General features: G+C 42.3%; 1 protein-coding gene across 1 annotated transcript in view; it reads right to left on the bottom strand.

The window, feature by feature from the left end:
• tbx18 (T-box transcription factor 18) overlaps positions 1-9695 on the bottom strand; it is a 36970-nt gene extending 27275 nt beyond the window's left edge. Inside the window, exons 1-6 of the mRNA XM_046293122.1 lie at positions 9560-9695; positions 8829-9062; positions 6888-7062; positions 6078-6179; positions 5438-5609; positions 3992-4159 (exon numbers count right to left, since the gene is read on the bottom strand). Of these exons, the coding sequence (XP_046149078.1) occupies positions 3992-4159; positions 5438-5609; positions 6078-6179; positions 6888-7062; positions 8829-9062; positions 9560-9674 (966 nt within the window). The 5' untranslated portion in view covers positions 9675-9695. The remainder of the gene's footprint in view (positions 1-3991; positions 4160-5437; positions 5610-6077; positions 6180-6887; positions 7063-8828; positions 9063-9559) is intronic.
• Between the last annotated feature and the right edge of the window lie 9152 nt (positions 9696-18847).

Genomic DNA, 18847 nt, shown 5'->3' with positions numbered 1-18847 from the left:
GAAGGATTGGTCTGGGAATGATCTGTACATTCTTCTCCTGTTTGTAAACATTATAGTAGAGAAGGATTGGTCTGGGAATGATCTGTACATTCTTCTCCTGTCTGAAAACAGTAGAGAAGGATTGGTCTGGGAATGATCTGTACATTCTTCTCCTGTCTGTAAACATTATAGTAGAGAAGGATTGGTCTGGGAATGATCTGTACATTCTTCTCCTGTCTGTAAACATTATAGTAGAGAAGGATTGGTCTGGGAATGATCTGTACATTCTTCTCCTGTCTGTAAACATTATAGAACAATTGGTCTGGGAATGATCTGTACATTCTTCTCCTGTTTGAAAACATTATAGTAGAGAAGGATTGGTCTGGGAATGATCTGTACATTCTTCTCCTGTCTGTAAACATTATAGTAGAGAAGGATTGGTCTGGGAATGATCTGTACATTCTTCTCCTGTTTGAAAACAGTAGAGAAGGATTGGTCGGGAATGATCTGTACATTCTTCTCCTGTCTGTAAACATTATAGTAGAGAAGGATTGGTCTGGGAATGATCTGTACATTCTTCTCCTGTCTGTAAACATTATAGTAGAGAAGGATTGGTCTGGGAATGATCTGTACATTCTTCTTCTGTCTGTAAACATTATAGTAGAGAAGGATTGGTCGGGAATGATCTGTACATTCTTCTCCTGTCTGTAAACATTATAGTAGAGAAGGATTGGTCTGGGAATGATCTGTACATTCTTATCCTGTTTGAAAACAGTAGAGAGGGATTGGTCTGGGAATGATCTGTACATTCTTCTCCTGTTTGAAAACTGTAGAGAAGGATTGGTCAGAAGAGACCTGTAGAGACCAGTAGAAACCAAAGGAGACCAGTAGAGACTAGAAAGTCCAGTAGAGACCAGTAGACCAAAATAGACCAGTAAAGACCAGAAGAGACCTGTAGAGACCAGTAGAAACCAAAGGAGACCAGTAGAGACCACAAAGTCCAGTAGAGACCAGTAGACCAAAAGAGACCAGTAAAGACCAGAAGAGACCAGCAGAGACCAGTAGAAACCAGTAGACCAAAAGAGACCAGTAAAGACCAGAAGAGACCAGCAGAGACCAGTAGAGACCAAAATAGACCAGTAAGGGTTTTGCAGTTTAAAATAAATCTCAAAGTGCCATGGTAAAGGGTGCCAATTGATCTCAGTAGAGTACAAAAGTGACCAGCAGAGACCATTTGAGATCAGTAGAGGCCATTAGAGACCGGTTGAGACCAGTAGGGATCAGAAGAGACCAGTAGAGACCAGTAGAGACCAGTAGAGACCAAAATGACCACTGTGTGAGCTCCATCAGCCTCGTTCCACACTGCCCCTTAGAACCTTACAACTCTCTTGCCCTCTCCCTCTCTCTCTCTGAATTCAATTCAAAGGGGCTTTATTGGCATGGGAAACATATGTTTACATTGTGTGTGTGTGCTGTGTTTTACATTTCTCTCTCTCTCTTTCCTCTCTCGCCCTCTCTTTCTTTCTTTCTCTTTCTCCCTCTTTCCCTCTCTCTATATTTTCTTTCTTTCTCTCTCTTTCTCTTTCTCTCCCTCTCCCTCTTTCCCTCAGATCTCTCTATTTTCTTTCATTCTCTCTCTCTCTCTCTCTCTCTCTCTCTCTCTCTCTCTCTCTCTCTCTCTCTCTCTTCTTTCTTTTCTTTCACTTTCTCTCTCTTTCCTCTCTCTCTCTATCGCTCTCCCCTGTCTCTCTCTCTGTCCCTCTCTCTGACCACCAAGGGGGATTTTTAACAGTATGTTTCTCTTGTACTTTCTACAGTCAAAGCCTGATCCCATGCCACTCCCTTTGCTGTGTTCTCTGAGCTGTATGACGACCGAAGGTTAGGTTAGGGTTGTTTGTTCGTTCTAGTATGGTCGTCTGAATGTTGTGTGAATGTTACCTGCTGGTTCTGGTGGGTGATGACAGTGTAGAGGGTAGTGGTTGTCTGAATATTATCTAAATGTTGTGTGAATGTTAGGTGAATATAGTTTAAATATTATATGGAGGTTACCTGTTGGTTCTGGTAGACAGTGAGGTGACGGTGGTATAGAAGTTAGTGTATGGTTGTCTTAAAGACCCAATGCAGTCGAAAACAGGATGTTTCCCAGTGCAGTCAAAAACAGGTTCTTTCCCAGTGCAGTCAAAATGTTCTTTCCCAGTGCAGGCAAAAACAGGATGTTTCCCAGTGCAGAGTCAAAAACATGATGTTTCCCAGTGCAGTCAAAAACAGGATGTTTCAGAGTCAAAAACATGTTCTTTCCCAGTGCAGTCAAAAACATGATGTTTCCCAGTGCAGAGTCAAAAACATGATGTTTCCCAGTGCAGAGTTCAAAAAAACATGTTGTTTCCCAGTGCAGAGTCAAAAACATGATGTTTCCCAGTGCAGTCTGCCATCTGCCTGGTACAGTTGAAACTGGGTTTCATCCGTGAAGGGCTCACTTCTCCAGCGTGCCAGTGGTCATCGAAAGTGAGCATTTGCCCACTGAAGTCAGTTACAACGCCGAATTGCAATCAGGTCAAGACCCTGGTGAGGATGACAAGCATGCAGATGAGCTTCCCTGAGACGGTTTCTGACAGTTTGTGCAGAAATTCTTCAGTTGTGCAAACCCACAGTTTCATCAGCTGTCTGGGTGGCTCGTCTCAGACCATCCTGGAGGTGAAGACACTGGGCGTGGAGGTCCTAGGGTGGCATGGTTACACGTGTTCCGAGGTTGTGAGGCCGTACTAGACGTACTCCCTCTCCCTCTCTAGACGTACTACGAATTTTTTTCAAACACAGTTGGAGGTGGCTTATGGTAGAGAAATTAACATTCAATTATCTGGCAACAGCTCTGGTGGATAATCCTGCAGTCAGCATGCCAATTGCATGCTCCATCAAAACTTGAGACATAGGTGGCCTTTTATTGCCCGCAGCACAAGGCACACCTGTGTAATGATGATGCTGTTTAAATTAGCTTCTTGATGTGCCATACCTGTCAGGTAGATAGATTATCTTGGCAAAGGAGAAATTCTCTAACAGGGATATAACATTTCTGCACAAAATTTTAGAGAAATAATATTTTTGTGTGCATGGAAAATGTATTTGTTATTTTTCTCAGCTCATGAATCATGGGACCAACACTTTACATGTTGAGTTTATATTTATGTCTGTATTTATATTTTCACACTATGACATTGGAATAATACTGTGAAGTTGTGAAAATGATGATAATGCCTTTTAGTGTAAGAGCTGTTTGAAAAGACCGCCTGAAAGCTCCTCCTGTTTTAGGTGGGATGGAGTTTTTGCCAACCATGGTGACATCACCATGCAGTAAATTAGATATTAGACCAATAAGAAAGACAGTTACAAACCTCTCTGATAATAACAGCAAATGTTACGTTTCCCCTCCCCACTTAAACCCCTCCCAGACAGTCCTAGCAAAATTCATGCTTCAGAAAATTGCTCTTTTCTAGGACTCTATTTTGTTTATTTGTACCATTTGAATTGAAAACAATCACAGTATGGTACCATGTTACCCAGAAAGAATTTGATATTGAGATAAAAATGGCTGCATTGGACCTTTAAGGCTCAGATATGGTTGTTTAGACTTTAGAAGTTGTGTGAATGTTGTGTAAAGGTTACCTGTTGGTTCTGGTATGGCTGTGTGAATGTTGTGTAAAGGTTACCTGTTGGTTCTGGTATGGCTGTGTGAATGTTGTGTAAAGGTTACCTGTTGATTTTGGTATGGCTGTGTGAATGTTGTGTAAAGGTTACCTGTTGGTTCTGGTATGGCTGTGTGAATGTTGTGTAAAGGTTACCAGTTGGTTCTGGTATGGCTGTGTGAATGTTGTGTAAAGGTTACCTGTTGGTTCTGGTATGGCTGTGTGAATGTTGTGTAAAGGTTACCTGTTGGTTCTGGTATGGCTGTGTGAATGTTGTGTAAAGGTTACCAGTTGGTTCTGGTATGGCTGTGTGAATGTTGTGTAAAGGTTACCTGTTGGTTCTGGTATGCGGTGACAGTGGTGAAGGTGGTCTCTGGGAAGCTGAGTGTTCTGGTTCCGTCTCCCTGGGGAACGGCTCTAACATGAGACAGCTCCTCGCCACGCTCCTTATGAATCACATGCACTCGCGGTTGGTACTTATGCATGGAGTGGAGGATGATCTGAACACACACACAGCATACACACAACACACACACAACACACACACAGCACACACACAACACACACACAGCACACACACAACACACACACAACACACACAACACACACACACACACAACACACACACAACACACACACAACACACACAACACACACACAGCACACACACACACACAGCACACACACACAACACACACACAACACACACAACACACACACAACACACACAACACACACACAGCACACACACACACACAGCACACACACAGCACACACACAACACACACACAGCACACACACAACACACACACAACACACACACACACACACACACAACACACACACAACACACACACAGCACACACACAACACACACACAACACACACACAAGACACACACAGCAGACACACAGCACACACAACACACACACAGCACACACACAGCACACACAAAACACACACAACACACACAACACACACACACACACACCACACACACACACACACACAAAACACACACAACACACACACACACACACACACACAGCACACACACACACAACACACAACACACACAACACACACAGCACGGTTAGGGCATCATTATACCGCAGAAGAACTACACAATTACACATGAATGGAATTACCTGCTATTCTCTCACATCATAAAACACAGACGCATACTTGCACATACACACTCACGTAGGCATGCACATACACACACAGAAACACACACACACACAGAAACACACAAACAGTTCCTCTTGAACGGCCAATCACAGTTTAGTCCAGCCTGAGGGTTTCCGTCTGTTTACAGCTCACTGTTGACAATGATTTTTAAAATACTCCAATGAACTAAACTAAATTTCTGGGGAAAATGTGATCTATTTCCTCTGATAACAATCAAGAAATTGACCTCAATAAACACAATCCTTCCATTCAGAATATTTACAATTTCTGTCATTTTTCAAACACAACATCTTCTGTATATCTAAAAGTCAACATGTTATAGAATATTAAACTTCAAGCACAATTTCAGATTCCTTCTTTTGAAATCCCCTTTCCTCAAGTTTTTCCAGTTTAAAGTCACTTCATACAAATAGCATTCTGGTCAAGATTTACCAGTAGCTCATAAATCAATCAATCAGTCAACATATCCATCAATCAGTCAATATATCCATCATTCCATCCACCAAACGAAGTAGATTTAGTCCAAGTAATAATACAGTCATCATAATGTTGCGTATATAAAAATCTATAATAAATAGGTAACTTACATGTCCCTGGTCATCCAGTTCGTTATTGGTCAGTTTGAGTTTGTCGAAGCTGATCACCTGACGCATCCACGTCTCACCGGAAGCCGGAGAGTCCGGGTGGATGTATACACGCGGCGGCACTGGGGAGTCCGCGTTTCCCGCGACCATCCACTTGGAGCTGTGGTACACGTACCTGCACACACACATACACAGAGAAAAAGAGAAATAACATCAACAATGTGTTTTGGGATCATTTTATTGAAGCATTTGTTATTTGACCGTCAGGACTGGGAGGTTTGCTGTCCAAAAGGCGTTTCTTCCCAAACCGCACAAGGACACAGACCGTTCTGACAGACCGCCATTTGTTCCGCTTTGTTCCCAGTTCACCAGACACAAACGATTAAAACTTTAATAAACCTCTCAAGGTTTTTATGCTATAATATCAAAAAAACAAGACGCCTTTCTAGCCTAGCATAGTTAATCTATATGTAAACGTTTGCATAAATACCTGCAATAGTATAGGTTATCAGAAAGGGATTTTGCATAAGCTAATTCCTGGCCTGTAGCAGCAGTGTAATGTGTTGTCTACGGGGTTGTTATGCCTATATTAGTTGTATAGTTTAGGCCTATATAATAGTTATTTGTGTGTTATATTCCTAACCTGTATCGTTTGTTGTCCACGGGGATAATGTCCATGGTAATGTAGTACAGCTGGTGGGGGTCCAGACCCGAGATCTTCACGCGCATAGCGGGGAACATCCGTCTGCACCGGGAGGAGAGAGAGACAAAAAATAGAGTCACATTAAAATACATAAAATATGTAGCTTACTAAATATTTCGATTAGTTGCCCTACACTGCCTTTGTAACATAGTCAGTTTGGTCGTTTTTACAATTGTTCAGATTTTTTTTTTTTCGAGCCATGAAATATTAATTTCTCACACATTGATATAAATATCGGCACTTTAGCCTAATATATGATTATGCTTGGTAGACCTATAGGCTACGACGGAATTGGCGAAAATATTATTACAACATTACAATAGTACCTTATAACATTATAATAAAACATGACTGTTATTATTATTATTATATTTAGTCAAATGTGGTTTTGTGTAATTTTGCGTAAACTTTCCATAAACAATTCTGTTCACAGTATTTCCCTTATAATTAAACCATTTTGTTTTGTTTCTGATCAATCCGGTTAAATCAAACACATTTTGATTAGACGGTAAATCTTCGTTACATTTCTGTTAAGACACTTAATAATCCTTGCGTCATAACTGCAACATTGAAGGACCGGTTAATTTGAAACATGTTTAATTACATACAAAATAATAACCCTTTTCCGTCACAGCAGAAAGTTCATGTAAAGTATCTGCACATTGTTTAAAGGTCAAGACAAAAGGCTTGTCGTCCTCTTCTTCATTGACTGTTTCTTTAGCCTCTGTGTTACCGTGTCGTTTCTCTCACCTGCCAGCCTTCGTGATTATCATCTCTGTACCGATCTCGTGAAACCGTTTCCACAGGTCGGAGCCCTGCAAGTCCACGCGCATCTCCTCTCCGGGAACCGTTACTGTTACCGGTGGCGCGCGCTGGGCTTGGGCCTCTGGGTGGGGGCTTTCCAACAGCACGTCACAGCTCTCCACTACGGAAAGACAGTCCGGGTCAGTCACGGGCAACACAGTCTTGTTTTAATGTAGTAGTTTGGTAAATGCTAGTATCCTAGTACGGGCTAGTAGTGACTGCAGTGGGTCTAAAGTATAGTCGCGTGTGTGTGTGTGTGTGTGTGTGTGTGTGTGTGTGTGTGTGTGTGTGTGTGTGTGTGTGTGTGTGTGTGTGTGTGTGTGTGTGTGTGTGTGTGTGTGTGTGTGTGTGTGTGTGTGTGTGTGTGTGTGTGTGTGTGTGTGTGTGTGTGTGTGTGTGTGTGTGTGTGTGTGTGTTTAGGTGCGTGCGTGTGTGTGTGTGTCATTGCCCCATCAGTTATAATAATCATGGCTCTCTGTTCGTCGCCAAACGGGCCGTGTCTGTTCCGCTCCACTAGAGTCACAAGGCCTGACCAGCCCTGACTAGACCGGACCAGCCCTGACTAGACCGGACCAGCCCTGACTAGACCGGACCAGACCTGACTAGACTGGACCATTTGTGTTGCTGTCAAAACGGGTGTTCAGGCCGCAGACAATATAACAATATATGTTCTGTATTGGTCAGCCCACAAACAGACAGGCGTAAATGTAAGAAACTATAGCGCTACGGTTAAATATTATTTTAGGACCATATTATCTCTCCTGTTATGTTATCATCTATTATCACGGTGAGGCTAAAGACAAATTACCATTCTTTGATTGACAATGACATTATATTATATATTATTTGAGTAAATTCTATGGATAGGCTATTTTGTGTCATGGAAAGGTCTCCCTGCCTGTTAAAAGAGATCTGACAATGGGACTCCTTGGATAACTAACGGTCAAATAGAAATACATATTATATTCATGTAGAATACAGTAATATATAATAATAAGGACTATAGAATCACAGTCAGCACAGTGCAACACCCAGGCTTAACCACACTGAAGAAAACACACTCTGACAGATACAGTTAGGCTGATATGGAATAGTTTGGATTATATTTTTTATTAATTTACAATAGAACAGTTTGTTGTGTTTCTGTGTTTTTAACGCGAGTCTAAACCCCGTTCATATAACGGCCCTCATCCGAGGCCATCTTCCTGCCGGTAATAGCTAATTGGCGTGTTTATGATTGTAACAAGACTCGTAAAGCGGCTGATTAGTCACGCGCACAGCCGTTCTATTTACTCGACCAATAACCGGATATTATATAATATCTCTACAATAGAGCGGCAAACATATCAGCCCCTCATTAATGTTTAAATCAGATACATTTTAATGTATGTTTCAAATGCTCTGTATTTCTGAACCCAGATAAATATATTAGGCCCTTACTCTGTGCATTTGGTTCTGTAAATAATCTGTAATTATGTTCAAGTTTAGACTATATTTATAACAGTATTTGTATTTATTGTTGTTATTATTATTAGGATATTTGTATAGCCTACTTGGTTATTGCAGGTAATCGATTATATTTTTAATTCATTCTAGTGGTAATTTAGTTCATGTCAATCATTCGGTTCATACAATCATTGTCTTATTGTTGAGGCTATGCAGTAATAAACAACCACCACCCACAACAACAACAACGAGCAATAAAAACAGGTAAACAAGATAGGCCTACATCAGTTTCGTCTGCGCACGAGTCGCTGTTAGAATAGTTGTAGCCTCATATGTAATTATTAAATGTTCCGTTTAGTGTGCATTTTTCTAGGGAGTGGTGGTGAATGTATTTTAGGTCGACTTTGGTGTCACCACTCCATGGTAACAGTCTTTACTTACGCGAGCCGTCACTAACGCACTCTATCTCACTGCCCCGGTCGCTGGCGCGGTTGCACGCCCTCTCCTCTCTCTCCCCTCCGTTACTGGGCAGCTCCAACACCTCCGTGACCTCCTCGAGAAAGCACACCCTAGTGTCGTCCTCCCCGAGCTTCCGTCTCTTCTCCGACCCGATCAGAGCTTCAACCGAGAACGCGTGCGCCTTGACGCTCAGAGTGCACGGGGAGCGTCGCTTCTCTGCCATTCCACCAACCGTCCGACCAGGGAGAGGCGCAGGAAAGGAAATAAGGAAAAAGTCACTCTAAACAGAAGTGAAATTAAGTTAAAAGTTCACCCCAAGGGCCTCCACCGTAATAGCGGACGCTCCTCTCTCTCCTTGAGCTACGGCCCGTTCAGGACTGACTTTGGGGCACCGCACATACCGTCCTAGTGACCAAATACACACACTCTCTCCCCCTCTCTCTCTCTCTCTCTCTCTCTCTCTCTCTCTCTCTCTCTCTCTCTCTCTCTCTCTCTCTCTCTCTCTCTCTCTCTCTCTCTCTCTCTCTCCAACTGGACGCAGCTATGAGACGTTAGCTGCAAGTGAAATAGACCTTCTGATGTGTGTGAGCTGAGCGCATGCGGACCGCAGTGGCCCCAGTTTTAGAAAGTGTAAATAATCTGAAGGCTGCTGTAGGGCTGGGCTGTCAGCTGTCAATTATTCTGCCTCCCGTCCAATTGAGCCCTGATCTCACCGAAGTCCCACCTCCTCGAGCTGTCCGGTGTTAAATCGTGAAGGGGGCTCGTGAATGAATCATGGCCCCGGTGCAGAGCGCGTATTCTCACACCACCGCCCAACATGCTCGGCATGTTTTGTCAGTTACAACCCCCCCGCAAGGGAGCCCCCTGAGGAAGACAGACACAATAACCACCGGACAGTGTTATTACACCGTAATATCCCTCTTATAGAGAAACCAAATCAAATTGACTTAAAATGTATTTGTCAATACAACAGGTGTAGACTTTACCATGAAATGCTTACTTCTGAGCCCTTTCTCAACGATGCAGAGTTAAGGTAGACTCAGCGAAATGATGTTGCCACTAGCAGGTTCCCGCCACAGTGTCACAGCATGGCAGTCAACTGGACCAGTATGCTGTTTACATTCTGCTGAGTCTACATCATATCGTTGAAATGTCTACCTTTAAAAAGTAAGATAATTACCCCCCCCAAAAAAAAAAAAAAAATGTTACACAATAAAATAACAATAATGAGGCTGTACAGTACAGTAGTGGTACCGAGTCAATGTGCTGGGGTACAAGGTCGCTGTGTTAATATGCAGTGGTATAAAGTAACGAAGTCATGTAATATTTGGGTCGTTTTTTGAGATATCAATATTTTGACAACGTTTACTTTTACTTCACCACATTCCTAAAGAAAATATGTACTTTTTACATTTTGAATGCTCAGGCAGGTCACCCATTATACAAGTCAGTATTTGACATTCATCCATGTCTGAGGAAGTCGGGAGATGACGTGGAAAACAAGCCACGAGAGGCAACAGTGAGCTCTGTTACCTTCAATTGGGTTTCAGTTTTGCTAGGCCTTGTAGACCGGGATGTCGGGTGGTCGTAAAGCAGCTGATTCCAAAGGTTGCAAATTCAAATCCATCGATATAAAGTTATAAACCTTAACGACTTTGAAATGTGGTTGAACGTCTCATTCTGATGTGAGACTGTGAGAGCTAGTTGCAAATTCAAACACCTATCAATACTATGCGTTGCCATCCCTACTGCCTCTGATCTTGCGGACTCACTAAACACAAATACTGCGTTTGTAAATTATGTTCGAGTGTGCTTAATATCAGGAATTTGATGTATAACATTTACTTTTTACTTTTACTCAGGTATGACAATGTTGTACATTTTCCACAAAGTATATTTAAAGCCAAATTATTTTAGAGTTTACTCAAGTAGTATTTTACTGGGTGACTTTCACTTTTACTTGAGTCATTTTCTATTAAGGTTTCTTTTATTTTACTAGACTGTGAAAATGGAGTACTTTTTCCACCTCTGGTAAAAATGTACATGTAGATAGGTGTAAAAGTTACTAGGCAATCAGGATAGAGAATAAACAGAGCAGCAGCATATGTGAAGAGTGTGAAAGTGTGTGTGTGTGTGTGTGTGTGTGTGTGTGTGTGTGTGTGTGTGTGTGTGTGTGTGTGTGTGTGTGTGTGTGTGTGTGTGTGTGTGTGTGTGTGTGTGTGTGTGTGTGTGTGTGTGTGTGTGTGTGTGTGTGTGTGTGTGTGTGTGTGTGTGTGTGTGTGTGTGTGTGTTGTGAGTGTTCAATGCAAATTGTCCAGGTAGTCATTTGATTAATTGTTCATCAGTCTTATGACTTGGGGGTAGAAGCTGTTCAGGAACCTTGGTCCCAGACTTGGCGCTGCATTACCGCTTGCTGTGCGTTCGCCGAGAACATTCTATGGCTTAGGTGGTGGGTGTCTTTGACAATTTTCCAGGCCTTCCTCTGACACCACCTGGTATAGAGGTCCTGGATGGCAGGGAGCTCAGCCACAGTGATGTACTGGGCCATACGCACCAACATGTACTGCCTTGTGATTGAAGGCGGCACACTTATTGGACTATTGAGGAACCGTCCCAACAACCCGACATGGTCCTGTTGGGGACTATTGATGAACCGTCCCAACAACCCGACATGATTCTGTTGGGGACTATTGGCTATCCCTATTCTAGGAAGGAACCGTCTGGATATGGGTGTATGGAGACTATAGTGCACTATGCACTGATTTACATTACATCCGTGTATAGTGCACTATTATATCAAAAACGTCTTTTTTTTTATAAATTAAAGGATTGTTTATAATAGATTACTGTACTTGATATGCATATTATTCACAATATATTAATAATATAGCCTATAGAAAACAATGATATGCCTATAGTGTATATAAATAAATGTAATTTTACCACATACCTGTGCGTTAACGGTGCTCAGTGTTGAATCGCGCTCGGATGTGTGTTATATGACTGGAGCACCGTAAATCATACCTACCGGAGGCGTCCAGTTTACCGTCTGTTCCTTCGTGCTGTTCAGGCGTGTAAATTAGTGCGTGGTCATGCGGGGAATGTCCGTTAGGGCCCGTGCATGTGAAGACATATGGAGCAAGCCTATAAATAAACAAGCGCGAGGACAGTCCCGCGGCTTCTCTTTCACTCCTGGCACAATGTACACAACCCGGGGGGGTATTATAAACAGCACGTTATCATCGTTTATTGGTGTAAATGTAATGTAAATGAAGGATGGTAGCGGGAAATGCCGCTGTCATATTCTGCCGGTTATCAGATCAAATGACGGTATGGTGCGCTGCTCGCTGGGAGGCATGTCTTAAATAAAAGCGAACTGTACTACAGTTTAGATTGGATATCTCGCCTTTCAGCGTTGAGAACTAAAACATCTCTATTTAAAATGGAGAATAACTTATTTAAATGGTTAATGTTCAACATCAAAACACGTCCCTTTTTGACACCGGTCTCGTTGTAATTATTTTCTATTTGTTTTTAAGTCGTGGCAATATGCCCCCCGCCCCTCCACTTACCTCCACTCATATCCGTCGATATGACAGCACAACATGATTATATTATTCAGATTAGACACATAAATGACCGAGGCCTAAATTGACATGCTGCTAACATATACATTCAGACCATTTGAATGTAATGATATCCAATTGCACTGTTATGGCCTAGTTATTTCTCGAGGATAAATATATTTTCTTTGATTGCAAAGACATTTTATTCAAAATTGTATTTTCGGATTTGTATTTGCTTCAGCATTTAGTTACTCTGTTTTGGAAAGATTATTCGACATTAATGGATATTCCCACTAAAACGAACTTTAATTTACGAATAATTTGGCGATATTTTTACATTTCGACAGATAGATTCACAAAAACAAGTGCATATATTTTCACAAAACCAAATTCATTTTCAAAAATTCATTTTACAAAAACAAATGCATAGGTTATATTTCACAAAAACAAAATTAATATTTGACAGAATATGCCTCTATTTACTTTATATCAAACGCAAACCAAGTTGACCACGTGTGTTTAATTTTCTGTATTTCTGGTATAGAAAACCCTAATTATGTGGCAATATAAATGTAACTATATAGGAATATTTGCATTAATGAGTATTCTTCCATATTATTTACAGAATATATTATAGACATAACTATTTTTGTTTTTGTAGAATGGACATTTAAACATGTGATTATACTCACATTTATTTGACCTATGGCTATTTACACATTATATTTACAACAACAAAAATAAGCACATCATTTATTTAACCAATACAATATAATAGATTTCATAAAAATCTAACAGGTCAGATCAAAGCAGAAGTTAATTGGATATGCCAGGAACTAGCCTATGAGTTAACCAGGAACTAGCCTATGAGTTAACCAGGAACTAGCCTATGAGTTAACCAGGAACTAGCCTATGAGTTAACCAGGAACTAGCCTATGAGTTAACCAGGAACTAGCCTGAGTTAACCAGGAACTAGCCTATGAGTTAACCAGGAACTAGCCTGTGAGTTAACCAGGAACTAGCCTATGAGTTAACCAGGAACTAGCCTATGAGTTAACCAGGAACTAGCCTATGAGTTAACCAGGAACTAGCCTATGAGTTAACCAGGAACTAGCCTATGAGTTAACCAGGAACTAGCCTAACCAGGAACTAGCCTATGAGTTAACCAGGAACTAGCCTATGAGTTAACCAGGAACTAGCCTATGAGTTAACCAGGAACTAGCCTATGAGTTAACCAGGAACTAGCCTATGAGTTAACCAGGAACTAGCCTATGAGTTAACCAGGAACTAGCCTATGAGTTAACCAGGAACTAGCCTATGAGTTAACCAGGAACTAGCCTATGAGTTAACCAGGAACTAGCCTATGAGTTAACCAGGAACTAGCCTATGAGTTAACCTGTTATTTATTTATATTTGTATTATTTTTTAACTTGATTTGATTTTAATATCAGCGTTTGTCAGCAGGTCTACTAATTTAATATTTATACGTCGTTCTACATAGTGCGGTTTCCTATATTTTCTCAACTGTTTATTGTCTGTTAAACTTTTATAAAACTGTTTGTCAGTAATCTGAAATATTGCATTATCTGATCATATGCATTATCTTTCGTTGCTCTAAATTAATTTCACAGGAAATAAAATATGTTTAAATATATACTTTTCTGTCAGACCGTTGGTTTACACCGCGGTGAGTCAGTCTTACCTCTGTCTTTATTCCAGTGTGTGTTCTTGACTGATACTTTGTGGGTTTACGGCTCTATAGCCTCGTGCTGCGTAACTGTGCCACCTTCCGTCAGCATCAGTCATTATCTCTCGCGGTGGGACTAACTGGGAGCTCTGAGTCTGCGTGGGCGAGACTTCTGACACAGACCAGAGCCACGAGCACAGCCTCCACCGGAACGGAGAGAGACCCACACGGAGCCGTCACTCCCTCCCGCCTCCGGACACGAGCAGGCAGGGGCGGGTGTTATTTCTCCGGTAGATAAAGAGTTATCCTCGATGCCTAATCTAAAATAAATACTTTTCTGATTACATTTAGTTGAATTATTCTGTTTCTCTATCTGGAGAATCGTTGCTAGGCCTAACCGTGTCTATCTGCTCCTGTTGTAGAGGAGGGCAGACGCCAGGCAGGAAGCTTCTCTCTCTGTAGTTTGATGAAGAGAAATGAGTCGTAGGTAGAACGTTATGTTAGGACACGTTTTCAACACGGACACTGACTACCTGACCGTCTGGCCTGTAGGTCTCTACTGACTACCTGACCGTCTGGCCTGTAGACCTCTACTGACTACCTGACCGTCTGGCCTGTAGACCTCTACTGACTACCTGACCCGTCTGGCCTGTAGGTCTCTACTGACTACCTGACCGTCTGGCCTGTAGATCTCTGACTACCTGACCGTCTGGCCTGTAGGTCTCTACTGACTACCTGACCGTCTGGCCTGTAGGTCTCTACTGACTACCTGACCGGTCTGGCCTGTAGACCTCTTCTGACTACCTGACCGGTCTGGCCTGTAGGTCTCTACTGACTACCTGCCCGGTCTGGCCTGTAGGTCTCTACTGACTACCTGACCGGTCTGGCCTGTAGACCTCTACTGACTACCTGACCCATCTGGCCTGTAGACCTCTACTGACTACCTGACCGGTCTGGCCTGTAGACCTCTACTGACTACCTGACTCGTCTGGCCTGTAGACCTCTACTGACTACCTGACCGGTCTGGCCTGTAGGTCTCTACTGACTACCTGACCGTCTGGCCTGTAGATCTCTACTGACTACCTTACCCGTCTGGCCTGTAGACCTCTACTGACTACCTGACCCGTCTGGCCTGTAGGCCTCCTCTGACAAGGAAGGAAACAGAGGGCTGAGAGTTGAGGGCTGAGGTTTAGTGCTAACCAGGTTATAGAAGTGGTAGGAGGACTTCAAGTGTAAAGTGTTAAATGGTTATATGGTGTGTCTGTGTTTGAGGGAAGTATGTTGGGTTGTGTGTGTGTTTCTTAGGTAGAGTGTGTGTTAAACGGGGCTGTTTATTAAACAGCTGTAGGATGTTCAGCAATGTTGCATAATTGCGTGCAAAGCTTTGAAGGCTGGTTGGGTCTCCCAGCTGAAGCAGGGTAGTCTGGGTAACATACTGTTAACAGTTATTTAGCGCCTGCTAATGGGCATGGGGAGCTGCGCCAGGGCTTTTATAGCGGAAGTGGCAGCGCGGGGAGCGGAGCGCGAGCTGACGAGGTGAGAGAGGAGAGAGAGGGAGAGAGCTGGGTAAAGGAGCAGAGGTTCCCCTAACTCCCCCAATACCCCACTGCCTGCCCTAGGAGCTCCAAACCCGGGCACACACCTCTGGAAACAGCGGGAGAGGAAGGTGGTGAGAGAGAAGGCGGAAGGGAGGGAATGGTAGAGAGAGAGACAGAGGCACACAATAGCACTTCAGTCTTAAAGTTTGTCTACCACTTCTATAATACATTTATCACTAGGCCTACACAGTCCTCAGAGAGAGAGAGAGAGGGGAGAAAGAGGGAGAGAGAGGGATAGAGAGAGAGGGGGAGAGAGAGAGAGGGAGAGAGAGAGAGGGGGAGAGAGACAGAGGCTGAGACAGAGAGGGAGAGAGAGAGAGAGAGAGAGAGAGAGAGAGATGGGGGGGGGGAGAGAGAGAGACACTGTCTTTATTCTTTTGGAACTTTTGGAAGTGTAATGTTTACTCTTAATTTGTTTTGTTTATTTCACTTTTGTTAATGATCTATTTCACTTGCTTTGGCAATATTAACATATGTTTCCCATGCCAATGAAGCCATTTGATTTGAATTAAATTGAATTGAGAGACAGGGAGAAGTGCATAATGGAGAGAAATGGCCAGGTGCTCTCTCCCCAGTCACCATGCCCATGCTGCATTCTAAAGCCTGAAGTCTGAAGAAAATGGAATGTCCTTTCCTCTCCTCTCCCCTTTCATCTCTCCTCCCCTCCTCTCCTCGTGAAGGCCCGGTTTTCCACTCACCCAGCTGAAATGACACGTGACACCCTCCAGACCCCTGCCCTCCTGCATACATCTAACCTTCCATTGAGATGCTTTTTTAACAGGCGCGCTTGATATAATCTGATGCATTTATGAAATGTACTGGAGATTTTATGGGCCCGTTCTGGTGGCTACACCGGGAATATTATTTGAGTTGGATTTCCGGTCTGGCTGTATCGGGTTGTCATGGGGACAGAGCAAGGCGCCGCAAGTGCTGCTCTGACAGATGGAGAACACGGTAACGATTAACGGTGAGGGATCCTGGTTGTCTTTTATTCAAACCGGAAACTATAGGCGTCAGAGTGTTACCCTCCAAATCCATCTACTGCATAATGAAATAAACAAGAAATATATACAATAAACCCTAACATATATTTCCTACATTTACGAAATAGAAAACATTTAAGTTCATTATTTTAATGTAACCTAATTCACTGTGATAAAAGGATATTAAAGTTAAAATATGTATTTTTAGTTCCATTCAATATTAAAAAGCAATTGAGAGGCCTCTGACACAAGCCTAGAATTACTGCTATTGTTCTAAAGGGCTTAAGTATAATACAGTACAATACAGTATAATAAAGTATAATACAGTACAATTCAGTCATTTCAATAATTATAGCTAATTTAGTATAGAAATACAGTGGTGGGAAAAGTACTCAATTGTCAAATGACTTGAGTTAAAGTACAGATACCTTAATAGAAAATTACTCAAGAAAAAGTGCATGTCACCCAGTAAAATACTACTAGTATTTGAATTTAAATATACTGAAGTATCAAAAGTAAAAGTATAAACCATTTAAAATTCCTTAAATGAAGCAAACCAGAGGGCACTGTTTTGTTGCTGTGTTTTTGTTGACAGATAGCCAGGGGCACATGGCAACACTCAGACATCATTTACAAACAAAGTTTGAGTTTAGTGAGTCAGATCAGAGGTAGTAGGGATGTTCTCTGTTTAGTGAGTCCTCCAGATCAGAGGCAGTAGGGATGTTCTCTGTTTAGTGAGTCAGATCAGAGGTAGTAGGGATGTTCTCTGTTTAGTGAGTCAGATCAGAGGTAGTAGGGATGTTCTCTGTTTAGTGAGTCCTCCAGAGGTAGTAGGGATAGTTGTTCTCTGTTTAGTGAGTCAGATCAGAGGCAGTAGGGATGTTCTCTGTTTAGTGAGTCCTCCAGATCAGAGGTAGTAGGGATGTTCTCTGTTTAGTGAGTCAGATCAGAGGTAGTAGGGATGTTCTCTGTTTAGTGAGTCCTCCAGATCAGAGGTAGTAGGGATGTTCTCTGTTTAGTGAGTCCTCCAGATCAGAGGTAGTAGGGATGTTCTCTGTTTAGTGAGTCAGATCAGAGGTAGTAGGGATGTTCTCTGTTTAGTGAGTCCTCCAGATCAGAGGTAGTAGGGATGTTCTCTGTTTAGTGAGTCAGATCAGAGGTAGTAGGGATGTTCTCTGTTTAGTGAGTCCTCCAGATCAGAGGTAGTAGGGATGTTCTCTGTTTAGTGAGTCAGATCAGAGGTAGTAGGGATGTTCTCTGTTTAGTGAGTCAGATCAGAGGTAGTAGGGACCAGGGATGTTCTCTGTTTAGTGAGTCAGATCAGAGGTAGTAGGGATGTTCTCTGTTTAGTGAGTCAGATCAGAGGTAGTAGGGACCAGGGATGTTCTCTGTTTAGTGAGTCAGATCAGAGGCAGTAGGGATGTTCTCTGTTTAGTGAGTCAGATCAGAGGTAGTAGGGATGTTCTCTGTTTAGTGAGTCAGATCAGAGGCAGTAGGGATGTTCTCTGTTTAGTGAGTCCTCTAGATCAGAGGCAGTAGGGATGACCAGGGATGTTCTCTGTTTAGTGAGTCCTCCAGATCAGAGGCAGTAGGGATGACCAGGGATGTTCTCTGTTTAGTGAGTCCTCCAGATCAGAGGTAGTAGGGATGACCAGGGATGTTCTCTAGATAAGTGTTTTGGGTGACAGTGAAAATGTATGGTGTAAAAATTATATTATTTTATTTAGGAATGTAGTGGACTAAATGTAAAAGTTGGCAAAAATATAAATAGTAAATTAAAGTACCCCCCCAATACTACTTTAAAGTACTTATACTTTACTGGAAATAAGTATCATTATCCAAAATATATAAATGACAAACTATTCTAAAAACTAATTTCTAATTTCTTCTAAGTCTCATGACCTGATCAGGATCCCGCTTTAGCCCAGATCTGATGTTTTGCCATGTTAGAGGTGTAACTGCCTTAAAACAGGCAAATCCTCAATGGCTCCTGGCAATATACTTAAAGCAAACATTGCTATTGGCTGCACAGAGTCATTGAGAGAAATCCCATGCAGCCTTGTTTACAGCCTGTCATTCTGAGCTTGTATCACAAGTGGGGTGGTTGGGGCTTTGTGACAATGATCAAGTGAAGCTGCTCACCAATTTGATAGCTCCAACGCCATTC

This window comes from Oncorhynchus gorbuscha, linkage group LG12 (assembly GCF_021184085.1).
Source record: "Oncorhynchus gorbuscha isolate QuinsamMale2020 ecotype Even-year linkage group LG12, OgorEven_v1.0, whole genome shotgun sequence".
Classification (NCBI taxonomy): domain Eukaryota; kingdom Metazoa; phylum Chordata; class Actinopteri; order Salmoniformes; family Salmonidae; genus Oncorhynchus; species Oncorhynchus gorbuscha.
This window is presented reverse-complemented; position numbering and strand designations above follow the sequence as displayed.